We start from the raw sequence: 14041 nt of genomic DNA, 5'->3' as shown, positions 1-14041 counted from the left end.
CACACACACCACACACACACACTACACACACATGTCTGAGAACACCCTGGGTAATAGATCCTCGGAGATGGACCTTTGTTGCTAAGGAGAAACTTCCTGCCTGGCCAGTGGGCTTTCCACTCTGTAGGCTCTGAGGGCTGTCTCACACATGCACACACTGTCTCACACACACACACACACACCCTCTGTCTCACACACACACTCTGTCTCACACACACACACACTCTGTCTCACACACACACTCATGCATAACTTACATGCATCTCACACACAAATGCCTCAATCAAAACCAAACAGCCACGCCTTGCCCACATGCTCGGAAACAAGCTGGTTCGCTCCTGAAACCTGAAGTTCCAGAGAACAAGATCTCAAATTCCATTAGAACTCAGATCAACGGTTTTCTGACCAGGTCGCCCGTTGTTGTACCCAAATCATTGACCTGTCGAAAACTGTGACCATGGGTCACTCTTCTAATGGCTTGCTGTACTGTTCAGCATGTTTGAGCCCTAACCTATACCCTAACCCATAACCCTTACCCCATACCCTAACCCATAACCCTTACCCCATACCCTAACCCATAACCCTTACCCCATAACCCTTACCCCATACCCTAACCCATAACCCTTACCCCATACCCTAACCCATAACCCTTACCCCATACCCTAACCCATAACCCTTACCCCATACCCTAACCCATAACCCTTACCCCATACCCTAACTCTAACATTGGCAAGCCATTAGAACAGTGACCCCTGGTCAGTTTTCGACAGGTCAACGATTTCGGTACAACACTGGTTCTAAATTCATCAATCACCCTGTAAATGCAGTGAGGCGACACTAGAGGGAGACATCGTCCCTCTTAATCTGTACCGGTTGTTTTGTGCAGTCTCTCTGGGATTACATGGGATGACGAGTGTAAACACACCCAGTGTTAAAGATTTAAGATTGACACCAGATTATAGCGGACCCCGCCTAGAAAGGTGACAGGTCTGTTGATGCGGCTTGTTCATCTGTCATGAGATGCAGTCTCTCGAAGACTGCATCTCATGCAGCGAACCCCTGTTTTAACCAGCCCCAATTAAAACTTTGGTGATCCGATACAGGGTAGAGGTCAGGACTAGCCTCAACTAAATAAGCACGTATCTCGGTTACAATGAGAGACAAATCTGTTTACAGGATTGAGGTAGGCATAGGCTTGTTATCTGGTCTATTTAAAGATACTGGCGGTGGATCAAAACCACCAGTAACCTGTCGATCTGTTCAGAGTGGTATTGGTGACTACAGGGAGGAGCTCAATACTGGTTTCCAGTCTAAAGCGCTGACCCATTTAAAGGAATTACCACCAGTAAATGCTAAATAGGCCCTACTGGTTGGTTATGTTATGTCCAGAACATATGCATCAACTAGGCCGACAGCGCCACGCCACCCGTCATCCACTGAGCTTCAGCAAATGGTTTCGATGGCGTTTTAATGGTGTCCATTGTCAGCGCGTTGTTCTGTTGTCATTGTTGTAATATCAATGGTGCTGTGAGGTCACGGGCGACGGCGCGCGGACTGTCCCCTCGACCCCCTCTGGTTCGCGGCGCACGTGCTCTTGAGCTCCGCGTGAATAAAGAGTCTTTCAAATCCAACCGACCGACAGACGGGCGAGCCGGTCGCAGGATAAAACCCCTACCAAGACCGGGACGAGTCACGACAGTAACATCTACGGCTAAATTCCCCGCACTTTCTCGGGGAGCGGCAGCATCTCTCCGCCCCTCGGTTCCGCAGCATTCTGCTCTTTTCTTTTTTCCCTCACTGCGGTGTGTGCGGGTGTTGACAGTGAGGACACATCCTCATCGTTGTCTTCGCGTTTTGGCCGTTCGTTATGGTTTATGTAGGATCATCGTCATCATCATCACAACAACTGACACGTAAAACGACTTCCAAACAGCGTGTGTCCTACGGAAGAGAGGCACCGCGCCATCCACCGCTGTAGTTCGGGTTCTCCCTCACAAACCGTTTCCACCTGCCCGACACATCTTGTATGACAATCTCAAAGGTAAGATGTTGGCGCTTTGATTTCACGCCGCCATATGCCAGTTATATTATGATTTTTCCGGCTAGTCGACAACCGCTCTTCAAAGGTGAACGCGGGTTGTTGTTATCGCTGATGTTTTGAGGCTTGCTTGCTGTTTGTGGCCGCGTGGCTGTGGTACAGTCCATTCCATGTGGTGTAGAATAATATTTAATAGCCTATACAAAAACATGTAGGTCCTAATCAATAACATTTGACTTGTAATGAATTCTCAACGCAGCGGGGTCACAATAAAGCGGCCCGTTTTGACTGCAGTTGTTATACGAACGCGCTTGGGTATCGCTTACAACGTATGCTGAGCGCGGCAGTCCAGCCGTTCCCCAGGTGGAGCGCCCATTGTTGCGTTTCTGAGTTGTGACAGGGTAGACGTAAACAAACCGGAGACATCAGAACTACCGTTTGGTACAGCTGTTTTAATCCCGACGTGAGTTTCTAACATGTGAGATTGGCGACGGGCAGTGTTGAGGATCTCTCCTCAGTGATTTGCAGAAGAAAGGGGGCGCGTGGTGTCCTGGCTGACACCAGGTAGGGATTCTTCACGAGATGGAAAACACACGACTGTGTTTCAGATCAATGGTCAAAAAGGTGTATGAAGAAAATTCTCCCAAAACATGACAACATGATAGTGTTGTTTAGTGTTTGCACCTCCCTGCCACAGTAAATTCCGTGTTTGTATAACATACATGGCGAATAAACCGAATTCAGATTCTGAGAGGCGTTGGTTTGCTAGTGTTAAAACACAACTGTTATAACTTTCTAGGCTGGCCGGGGGGAGTGTTAATGCAATAAAAATGATTGCAGAGAGCAAGCCAGTATTAGAGGTTTGCCAGAACAAGCAATTCGATGTTTGTCCTTTTTAAAAGGAGGTGGTGTAAGAGAAGAGATAGAGACACTCCTCAGCCCATAGCAAGCCAGCAGGACCGGGTCATCTCTGATGCTGAACGTGCTGAACGTGAGAACGACCAGGGTTAGGGTTCTGAACAGCCCCTCACTGGGAGGACAGCCAGGAGAGCAGCAGTGTCTATAATGATGGGCGTCATCTTAGTAGATAAAGACACATTCATCTCTCTGTCTCTTGCTCTCTCTCTCTCTCTCTCTCTCTCTCTCTCTCTCTCTCTCTCTCTCTCTCTCTCTCTCTCTCTCTCTCTTGCTCTCTCTCTCTCTCTCTCCCCTTGTGAAATCTGTAACAGAACCATAAAACCCTATATCTGTACCAGGCTATTAGACGAGGCAGTTCACACAGAGCTGAGATTCTATCTCCCCTCCTCACACCTTCGCAGGCAGCCGCAAGGCCCAGAGAGATTCACTAAGCCCTGTGTGCTTATAGGACCTGTGTGTGCTTATGGGACCTGTGTGTGCTTATAGGACCTGTGTGTGCTTATAGGACCTGTGTGGGCTTATAGGACCTGTGTGTGCTTATAGGACCTGTGTGGGCTTATAGGACCTGTGTGTGTCTTATAGGACCTGTGTGGGCTTATAGGACCTGTGTAAGCTTATAGGACCTGTGTGTGTTTATAGGCCCTGTGTGTGCTTATAGGACCTGTGTGTGCTTATAGGACCTGTGTGTGCTTATAGGACCTGTGTGTGCTTATAGGACCTGTGTGAGCTCTACAGACTACTACAGTGGCCCACTTGAAGCAAAGTGTACTTGCTGAGTACACTCAAAGGCTGTTCGTTTACTAGGACAAGTACATAAAGATGGCTGCTGCAGTTTTATTGGGTGTGTAGTTGTCAGGTATCAAAGTCCTGCTGATAAAAGCTGCTCACAGAGAGGGGTGTGGCTTTGAGCAAACATGCCCTTGAACCAGAGGGCTGTGATTGGCAGTTCATTTCTCAGGGTGCACGTGTCACAATGACACTTATGTAACAGGAAGATGCTTGTTCCTGCAAACACTGTTGTTCTGACAACCAGGCACGCCCATCAAACATGATTGATTTGTAAATTGATCGATTCCAGTTTGAATTCCAGCAAGAATCTGTGTTGATATCTTCCTCAGACAAAGTGCAAGGGGGACGACAACGTAGTTAAGGCGGCAGGCGTGTGTTGCTAAGGCGGCAGGCGTGTGTTGCTAAGGTGGCCCCCTTAACTGAGAAGTGCTGCGGGCAACCCTGATACACACACACACATGCATGTCTGAAGTCAGTAGCACATCCATGGAATGCTGCTTGTGATCATTACAGAGGTGAAGAAAACCATTAAGGAGAACAGTGAGGTTGTGTCTCTCAAACTTAAGACAACCACAATGCCTTTCTTTCACATTGCATATATATGACAGGAGTCAGGTGGCTGAACGGTGAGGGAATTGGGCTAGTAATCCGAAGGTTGCCTGTTCGATTCCCGGTCATGCCAACTGACGTTGTGTCCTTGGGCAAGGCACTTCACCCTACTTGCCTCGGGGGAATGTCCCTGTACTTACTGTAAGTCACTCTGGATAAGAGCGTCTGCTAAATGACTAAATGTAAATGTAAATGACAGTCCTGCTTGTATGTCCAGGTGTGTGTGATGCCTGGTACAGGTGTGTGTGCTGCCTGGTACAGGTGTGTGTGCTGCCTGGTACAGGTGAGTGTGTGATGCCTGGTACAGGTGTGTGTGCTGCCTGGTACGTCAGAGCATAACGTCAGAGATGTCGTTATGCCACTGCATACTTATGAATACTTTTTTTTATTTTTTATCTCTAACGTTGATAACAAACCAAACTGTTTCAAAATCGGTTGAAAATTGAGCAAGTTATGGTCATTTAAAAAGTACATGTAGCACCAACACAATGTTATGGGTGAGCGAGTTGACTGTAGCAAGATGGCCGCCATGTGCGGACGTTCGACTCCGTTGGCCGGCAACACGGACACATCTACCCTTTATATATATCTATGAGTCAGTCTGTCTCGGAGCCTTACGGTTCATTATGACCTCACAGTCACGCCCCCGCAGCCCACAGGGAGTGATGTCAGGACAGAACAGGATATGGTGTAAAGTTCTCTGTGATGTTTCCATGCTGATGATCAGCTACATTCCTGGTGTGTGTGGACAAGCACGACAGGGGATGTTGTGCACCAGGAATGTAGCTGAGTCAGTCTACACCCCTTAATATCCAGAATGACTCCAAGCCTGAATATGGTATGGAAAGATAAGGACTTTCAACCAGGGCCACACGTGAAACCAGGGCCACACGTGAAACCAGGGCCACACGTGAAACACACTTGTTCCAAAAAGATGTGTTATTGTCAGTACACTCTCTGTGTACTGACAATAACACATCCTTGCATCCTTTAACCTTCCTCCAGCCCGGCCTCCAGCCCGGCCTCCAGCCCGGCCTCCAGCCCGGCCTCCAGCCCGGCCTCCAGCCCGGCCTCCAGCCCGGCCTCCAGCCCGGCCTCCAGCCCGGCCTCCAGCCCGGCCTCCAGCCCGGCCTCCAGCCCGGCCTCCAGCCCAGGCTCCAGTCCGGCCTCTAGCCCGGCTCCATCCATTACAACGACATTGGTGTGTGTTTGTGGGTAGTCCTGGTGCCGTAATTCATGTTGAAGGTGGAAGGAGGATGGTTGATGATTGAGTCAGACTATTGTGTGTTGGAACCTGAAGGTGACCTGGAGGTTCTTTGTGGAATGTTCTAGAACTGTTCCAAAGAACCACCAATCACGTGATTCATTATTCTGTCTCACCTTTTATGACAGGGTCTCAACTGTAGTACTGCATACAGTTTGTGTAAAGTGTTTTGACTTTAAACTAAAACTTTACATTACTTTAAAATAATGTATTTATTTAGCAGACACTTATATAGAAAGCATGATACAGGGGGGATTCAAACCTGCAACCTCATCCAACACGCTACTGAGCACCCATTACTTTATTCACTTGAGTGATCTAAACATTGAAACATTAACCCTGGTTCTGGCGCTAAATCATCTTGTTTTCTTAAATTTTTAAGCCTCATAGCTACCTAATACTGCGCCTATAGAATATTCTGTCTGAGCTACTGAAAAGTCTGTACCATCTTACTGGCCCGTGGCTCAGGGTGGAGCTGGTGGGACTCAGGGTGGAGCTGGTGGGACTCAGGGTGTAGCTGGTGGCACTCAGGGTGGAGCTGGTGGGACTCAGGGTGGAGCAGGTGGGACTCCTCAGGGTGGAGCTGGTGGGACTCCTCAGGGTGGAGCTGGTGGGACTCAGGGTGGGACTCAGGGTGGAGCTGGTGGGACTCAGGGTGGAGCTGGTGGGACTCAGGGTGGAGCAGGTGGGACTCAGGGTGGAGCTGGTGGGACTCCTCAGGGTGGAGCTGGTGGGACTCAGGGTGGAGCTGGTGGGACTCCTCAGGGTGGAGCTGGTGGGACTCAGGGTGGAGCTGGTGGGACTCAGGGTGGAGCAGGTGGGACTCCTCAGGCTGGAGCAGGTGGGACTCCTCAGGGTGGAGCTGGTGGGACTCAGGGTGGAGCTGGTGGGACTCCTCAGGGTGGAGCAGGTGAGACTCCTCAGGGTGGAGCTGGTGGGACTCAGGGTGGAGCTGGTGGGACTCAGGGTGGAGCAGGTGGGACTCAGGGTGGAGCTGGTGGGACTCAGGGTGGAGCTGGTGGGACTCAGGGTGGAGCTGGTGGGACTCCTCAGGGTGGAGCTGGTGGGACTCAGGGTGGAGCTGGTGGGACTCCTCAGGGTGGAGCAGGTGGGACTCCTCAGGGTGGAGCTGGTGGGACTCAGGGTGGAGCTGGTGGGACTCCTCAGGGTGGAGCAGGTGGGACTCCTCAGGGTGGAGCTGGTGGGACTCCTCAGGGTGGAGCTGGTGGGACTCCTCAGGGTGGAGCAGGTGGGACTCAGGGTGGAGCTGGTGGGACTCCTCAGGGTGGCTTCCCTGAGTCTAGTTATGAATCCTAAAATGCTCTCATGTAACCATGGCATCTGTGTCACGTGACATGTGGAACACTAAGCCCACCAGCCGGTCATTGTGACTGTCAAACACACACACTCTCACACACACTCTCACACACTCTGCTGTCTTTTGTCATTTCCTACCCCCTTATATCAGTAGGACAATGGTGTTGGAATTAGAAATTAGTTATGACTTCCGCAAACAAACATTTCTCTGTTTAGGCTTCTCTGTTCTCTCCTCTCTCTCCTCCTCTCCTCCTCTCTCTCCTCCTCTCCTCCTCTCCTCCTCTCCTCCTCCCTCTCCTTCTTTCCTCTCCTCCTCTCCTCCTCTCCTCCTCTCCTCCTCTCCTCCTCTCCTCCTCCTCCTCCCTCTCCTCTCCTCCTCCTCTCCTCCTCCTCTCCTCCTTTTCCTCTCTGTGTGTGAAAAAAACGTTTTGGGGAAAAAGGTTTTGAAAGGGTTGGAGGGAAAAAAAATCACATCATTTATGAGTACTTGATGAGGACTCTACTAAACTCTACTGTAGGCCTACTCTATTGTACAACGGGTGTGTTGGGCAGCCGCCTTGCAAGTGGGCCTCAGAGTGGAACATGTCAGGAATGGCTGTGGTAGGCTAACCCAGTGTCAGGTTTATAGATTTGATATTAGTCTTCCACTCAAGGACATACTAATGCTACAGTACATATGCATTATGGAGAAGGTCATTCGCACCCGGCTTTCAACAAACCCTTGACTAGTCAGCATTCTTGTAGCACTTATGCTAATGCTGTTAGCTAATGGATGTGATTGGATTATGGCTGGTGTCTTTTTAAGAACCACTGCCGATATGTCCTCGTTGTTTTTCGTCTCGCAGATGCTGCGTCTGTACAGGTTGGCGAGTTGTATTCTAGGCTATGGGCACACAGTGAGATTCTCCCGGAAGAAATTATGTCTGGCAAGGACAGTCTTCACCGGATATCCAGCTCGGTGTTGACATGGTAACCTGCTGTTGTAGCAGGGCACGGGAAGGAGGCGAGACTGCTCCGCTAACTTGATGTGGCTCTGCTTCTCCTGTAGTCTCTTATCTGTTCATGAATAATTGAATATGGCCGAGCTCCATTTTATCGTTGAATATTCATGAAGGGTTTCAATGAAGTGTAGCATACACGGCTGGGAGATGAAGATTTCGTAAAACGTTTTCTAGGTGTAACGAAATATCATCACACTTGGAAATGTAGACTTTTTTTTTTTTTTTTTTACTGCTCCTGTCTTTGGAGTTCGCCCTTAAAATCGTCCAATTGATGAGATTAGATTATTTTCTGTCTATCTTGTGGAATTTGGACGTCGGCAATTGTCATGTTCCCCCTTCCATTCCTTTGTGGTTCAGTTAATATCTGATCTTTCTGCAGCTCGTCCGCCAGGCTAAACTAAAAGCTACTTAATCCACAGAGTGAAGGGACTTGTGTATCTATCATAACTTCAAATCCTATCAGGGTCGGATTCGGTAAGAGCTCTCGTCTCTGGAACAGCTGTGGGATAATTCCCGTTTCTCAGGGAGAGAAGTGACTTGACTCTGATCTGGTCCCTGTGTTGAAACATGACTTCTGAAATGACACTACTTAATGGATGTCAGTCTGTATGGCTGAAAATGCCATCGTGACTACAGCTCACAGATGGATGCCTTGATTCAGGTAGCGCACTGCCAGTAGAGCAACCTGATGTTCTGACATGGTCACCAGGCGAGGGTTAGGTTAGGGTATAAGACACACACACACCTCCAAGGTTTCTTCCATTTCCTGTTTTCCTGGGAGTTCTTCCTGGTCTTTGAGGGTTCAGGTGCAGATGGTTGAATGTGAAGCCCCACAAACACACTTGTGTTTGTAAAAAGAGAAACACAAATAAGATTTTATTTGAAACATGTATAATATATACACACATCAATACATACTGTACGTGCATGCATGCGCACACACACAGTCTTACTTGCATGTGAGGGTGTGTGTTATGTATATGTGATGCAGTTTGCTATAGTTCCTCTGACTGCATGCCTCTCACTGTAAGTCAATAAACGGATTGATTTAGTTTTCAGTTTCACAAGCTCATCTGATATTTGTCGTTGAATCGCTGGTCACTGGAGTCCGGGTGTGTGTGTGCGTGCATAGGCGTGTGTGTGTGTGTTCTTCAGGTCTGTCTTGTCACCATGGTGTTTTTATAATAACAGGATGATGACAACTTTAGAGCTTCCACACAATCACCTCTTGATGATGTCATCTCAACTGACATCATCATGAAAATCTAGTCAATCTTTTTCCCTTTTTCTCACACAGTATTTGAGTACTTCTCATCCCCTGTGTTCAGTACATATAAACCATGGCTTGGTTTATTTTTAGAAACCCTTTAGACGAGGCTTACATCATTTCAAACACAGGCCACGTCAGACTGTGTGTGTGGTGTTTGGTGTAAAAGCGTGACAGTGAGAGATGTGTCTCATCACGTGTTGATAACCTAGCTGTATGACATGAATCACCGTCGGATGAAACCGCCACATCAGGTCTGACTCATTACCTGGAAGGCTCAGCAGAATCAGAGCTCACCTCCTGGACTCCCTCCCCCCCCCTCCCCTCCCCTCCCCTCTCCTAGGTATTTTGTCATTAACATGTGACATGTAAGGACTAGACATGTGGTCTTGTTGTCACGGCTGCGGCTGCACCACCATGTCCCAAACTACAGCAGAACAAAAAGATGAGTTTTGCCAAATCTGTTGATCATGAACGTCCTGGACATAAAATATAACTTATCCCAGAACACTTACGTTGTAGATTTGTTTAACCCTTGTGTTATCTTCGGGTCATTCTGACCATTGTGTACCGTCATATTGCGACAACTTTACCACAACTTTACCACAAAGTGAAGCATTTTCTTTTAACCGTTGGGCTGTCTCAGACCCCCCACATTGCGAAGGTTAAAAGAATTTAAAAAAAAAAAAAAATTTAATTGGGTAAACACAACGATGGTTCGTTATGAACCTTTGGGTCATGTGACCCGAAGGCAGCACAAGGGTTAAGACCTTTCTGTTGGCAGGTAGGTGTTGGCTTTCTGTTTTGAGTACGTAAATCGCACAGGGAAAATGGCCTGAATTTCCTTACAATTGTTCCTCTTTGGTTCTGACAGTGAAATTGGTAGTGGCCGTTGAAGTAATTTCAATTGCAAAACACCAAACATGTAAATGTCTTGTCTTCTTGTCACCTTTCAGAAACACGTTTTCAAGGACTCCCTAAAAGTTTATAGTTTGGTCATATCCTAGAGGAAAGCTGAGAACTATCTTTTTCTATATTTTCCATTTCTTTCAGAGATTAATACTACTCTACTCTCCAGACCATCAAATATACACTGTGTCTAAATAAACAGAATCAAGCATGAAATCAAAGAGAGTAGTTGTGTTGCTAAGTAGGTTGTTTAGTTTGCATGGGGACCAACTGAACCAGGGCCTGATGTCTCTTACGGACCCTGAGGCATCGACAGGGTCTTTGTCTCAGGAATGTGTCCGCCCTTGTGGACGTCTGAACAAAGGAGGGCCTGGATGTGTGATGACCCTCCTGTCGCTAGGCTGAGAGGCCTGGCTGTGTGATGACCCTCCTGTTGCTAGGCTGAGAGGCCTGGCTGTGTGATGACCCTCCTGTCGCTAGGCTGAGAGGCCTGGCTGTGTGATGACCCTCCTGTCGCTAGGCTGAGAGGCCTGGCTCTGTGATGACCCTCCTGTCGCTAGGCTGAGAGGCCTGGCTGTGTGATGACCCTCCTGTCGCTAGGCTGAGAGGCCTGGCTGTGTGATGACCCTCCTGTCGCTAGGCTGAGAGGCCTGGCTGTGTGATGACCCTCCTGTCGCTAGGCTGAGAGGCCTGGCTGTGTGATGACCCTCCTGTCGCTAGGCTGAGAGGCCTGGCTGTGTGATGACCCTCCTGTCGCTAGGCTGAGAGGCCTGGCTGTGTGATGACCCTCCTGTCGCTAGGCTGAGAGGCCTGGCAGCTAGCTATGTTTGTATGGAAGTCGGCGGTTTTTACGCGTGGTTGAGAGGGGGCCGCGTCAAGCATGGCGCAAAGGATAATTTAATGTTAATTACGCGTGATTTACATTTAGTCATTTAGCAGACGCTCTTATCCAGAGCGACTTACAGTAAGTACAGGGACATTCCCCCTGAGGCAAGTAGGGTGAAGTGCCTTGCCCAAGGACACAACGTCATTTTACACGGCCGGGAATCAAACCAGCAACCTTCTGATTACTAGCCCGACTCCCTGACACACGGGGGCGTCTGCCATAGCTAGCCAGGTTTCTGGGTGTGCTGCAAAAACACCCTGTCAAATTTAAGTACAGAAATATTAGTTTTAAGCTTGCTTATGTTTAAAACAAGTACATTGGTTGCGAATAAAGAGAGTTTCACTTGATTAAGATTTCTTAAATAATGTAAATAATGTCATTTACTTACATGAAGTCACCGGATAACAGATTTATAACACAATAATTACAAAAACTAGATTCTAAAATATAAAAACAAGATGAACCATCAGTTACATGAGACAGACAGGAGCAGCCAGACTCACCTGTGAGAACACTGTTGGCCCACAAGGCTGATGTGCTTTGTTCTGTTGCCTTTGTCGTGCCGGTCATGTCATCAGTACAAACAAGGCCTGATTCTAACCAAACAACAATCAAACAAGACAAGGCAATACTTTGCGGTTATATTTATTCAGTGAAAATCTAAAAATACACAAACACACAGCTGCTAATCTGGGTCCCCTCTGTCCCCTCCCCCACCCAGCGCCCTCCCCCACCCAGCGCCCTCCCCCACCCAGCGCCCTCCCCCACCCAGCCCCCTCCCCCACCCAGCCCCCTCCCCCACCCAGCGCCCTCCCCCAGCCAGCCCCCTACCCCACCCAGCGCCCTCCCCCACCCAGCGCCCTCCCCCACCCAGCCCCCTACCCCACCCAGCGCCCTCCCCCACCCAGCGCCCTCCAGCTGCAGGTAAACACCCCTCGCCCCCACTCCCCTCCTCCCACTTTCTCCAAACCCTCAAATGAAACGCTCCGGACAGAGGACCACAGCAGCACTTTACGCTCCTAAACCAGGTGTTTACACCATGTCTAACAGGTGTCAAAAATGGAGGAAATGGGCGGCCATTACGGCTCCTGCGCCTCAAAGAAGCCGGACCGCAGTTTCTCACAGGACACTGGCTATTAGCTGCGACTGTGTGATCCCTGATTAGAGAGGGAGGGAGGCCATGGAGCCTTCAGATGTTGGGAAGGGCTCCCAGGCTGTTAGACAACGTTCTCAGTCTTCTTTTTCTTCTAAGAGGCAAAAACACAGATGCAACTGTGACCCCCTGAGGGCAACAGGCTTGGAGAGGTGGAGCAGGGTCATGCTCCTAGTCTGAGCAGTCATACAGTGTATTCAGCCTAGTTATCATACAGTGTATTCAGCGTGTGTGTGTGTAGGTAAACATGTAGGCTGGTGTGTGTGTATGTATGTCAGTGTTGGCATATGGTTGTCTTGCATAACAACATTATTTAAAATAAATTGACCCCCCACCCACCTCTCTTTGTCCCTCCTCTCTCTCTGTGCTTCACTCAGTACACTCACTCAACAGTAGTAGGTTAACATACATTGACATCACTTAAATGACCACATTGGTTGTTTAAGGGCACTATTTAGCATTTCCATTCAGCTCAAATGGCCCATTCACTGTCCTAATGGGTTTGTTCAAGGTGTGTGTGTGTATGGGGGGGGGGGGGGTTCTGTCAAGGTGTGCATGGGTGTGTCTGTGTTGCAAAACAAACAATCTTAAGAGATGGAGTGTGTGTGTTTGTGGCACAGATCAAATAATCTTTGAGCCTCTTTAACCTCTCCCTCAGAGCAGAGTTAAACTCTGGACAGTGTGTGTGTGTGTTTGTGATTGTGATAAACATATTGACTAGTTTGTCTGCTCTCTCTCTCTCTCTCTCTTGCTCCCTACCTCCTCTTTATCTCTCTTCCGGCTCCCTCCTTCTCAGCCTCCTGTTTCTCCATGTGAAGGCCAGCTGGCGATGCCTCTTTCCCCTCTTTCTCTTCATCGTCAAGTGGACCTGTTAGCCTAACGTAGCCTGGTATGGCCTAGCCTAGCATGTCCTAACCTAGCATAAACTGGCCTAGCCTAGCATGTCCTAACCTAGCATAAACTGGTGTAGCCTAGCATGTCCTAACCTAGCATAAACTGGTCTAGCCTAGCATGTCCTAACCTAGCATAAACTGGTGTAGCCTAGCATGTCCTAACCTAGCATAAACTGGCCTAGCCTAGCATGTCCTAACCTAGCATAAACTGGTGTAGCCTAGCATGTCCTAACCTAGCATAAACTGGTGTAGCCTAGCATGTCCTAACCTAGCATAAACTGGCCTAGCCTAGCATGTCCTAACCTAGCATAAACTGGTGTAGCCTAGCATGTCCTAACCTAGCATAAACTGGCGTAGCCTAGCATGTCCTAACCTAGCATAAACTGGCCTAGCCTAGCATGTCCTAACCTAGCATAAACTGGTGTAGCCTAGCATGTCCTAACCTAGCATAAACTGGTGTAGCCTAGCATGTCCTAACCTAGCATAAACTGGTGTAGCCTAGCATGTGCTAACCTAGCCTAGCCCTCCCCAGTCTAACTTGGGTACTTTGTTAGCCTCTGGCATTATGTAATGACCAGGATGGGGGCTGGGTGACGTGTAGCGATTACCAGCGCTGCCATCGGCATCAGCGCCAGATTTCAGGACAAGCTTGGCCCTCCGCCCAGCTTGCATCTCACCAGCGTTGTGCAATGTTGGTTTTCCACGCTGCTGGAAGGAGTTAATTAAAAAGCGATCAATCTTTTTCTCCTGAAGTGATGGACGCTAAAATATGAGACCAGGGATAGTGACATCAGTCACCGTTAAGGTGCAGCGAGTGTGAGAGGGGGAGGGGAGAGAGAGAGTAGAGGAAGGGAGAGGAGATGAAAGGAGGGGAGAGGGAGGAACGCAGGAGAGGGCGTTGTTCAGGGACCTGTGTGGGGGGGGGTGTTCTACTGTAAGAGGCAGGACATAGGGACACGAAGATGAGGGAGGGAGGGAGGGTGGGGGGGAGGAGGAG

At 49.0% G+C, this 14041-nt stretch overlaps 1 protein-coding gene across 1 annotated transcript in view; it reads left to right on the top strand.

Annotated features, from left to right (window-relative positions):
* Positions 1-1808: 1808 nt before the first annotated feature.
* Positions 1809-14041, top strand: part of coro2aa (coronin 2Aa) — a 20548-nt gene continuing 8315 nt past the window's right edge. Inside the window, exon 1 of the mRNA XM_067250448.1 lies at positions 1809-2041. Within this exon, the coding sequence (XP_067106549.1) occupies positions 2027-2041 (15 nt within the window). The 5' untranslated portion in view covers positions 1809-2026. The remainder of the gene's footprint in view (positions 2042-14041) is intronic.

This window comes from Osmerus mordax, chromosome 14 (assembly GCF_038355195.1).
Source record: "Osmerus mordax isolate fOsmMor3 chromosome 14, fOsmMor3.pri, whole genome shotgun sequence".
Lineage (NCBI taxonomy): Eukaryota > Metazoa > Chordata > Actinopteri > Osmeriformes > Osmeridae > Osmerus > Osmerus mordax.
The sequence above is the reverse complement of the archived record's forward strand: the minus strand, read 5'-3'. Positions and strand labels throughout refer to the sequence as shown.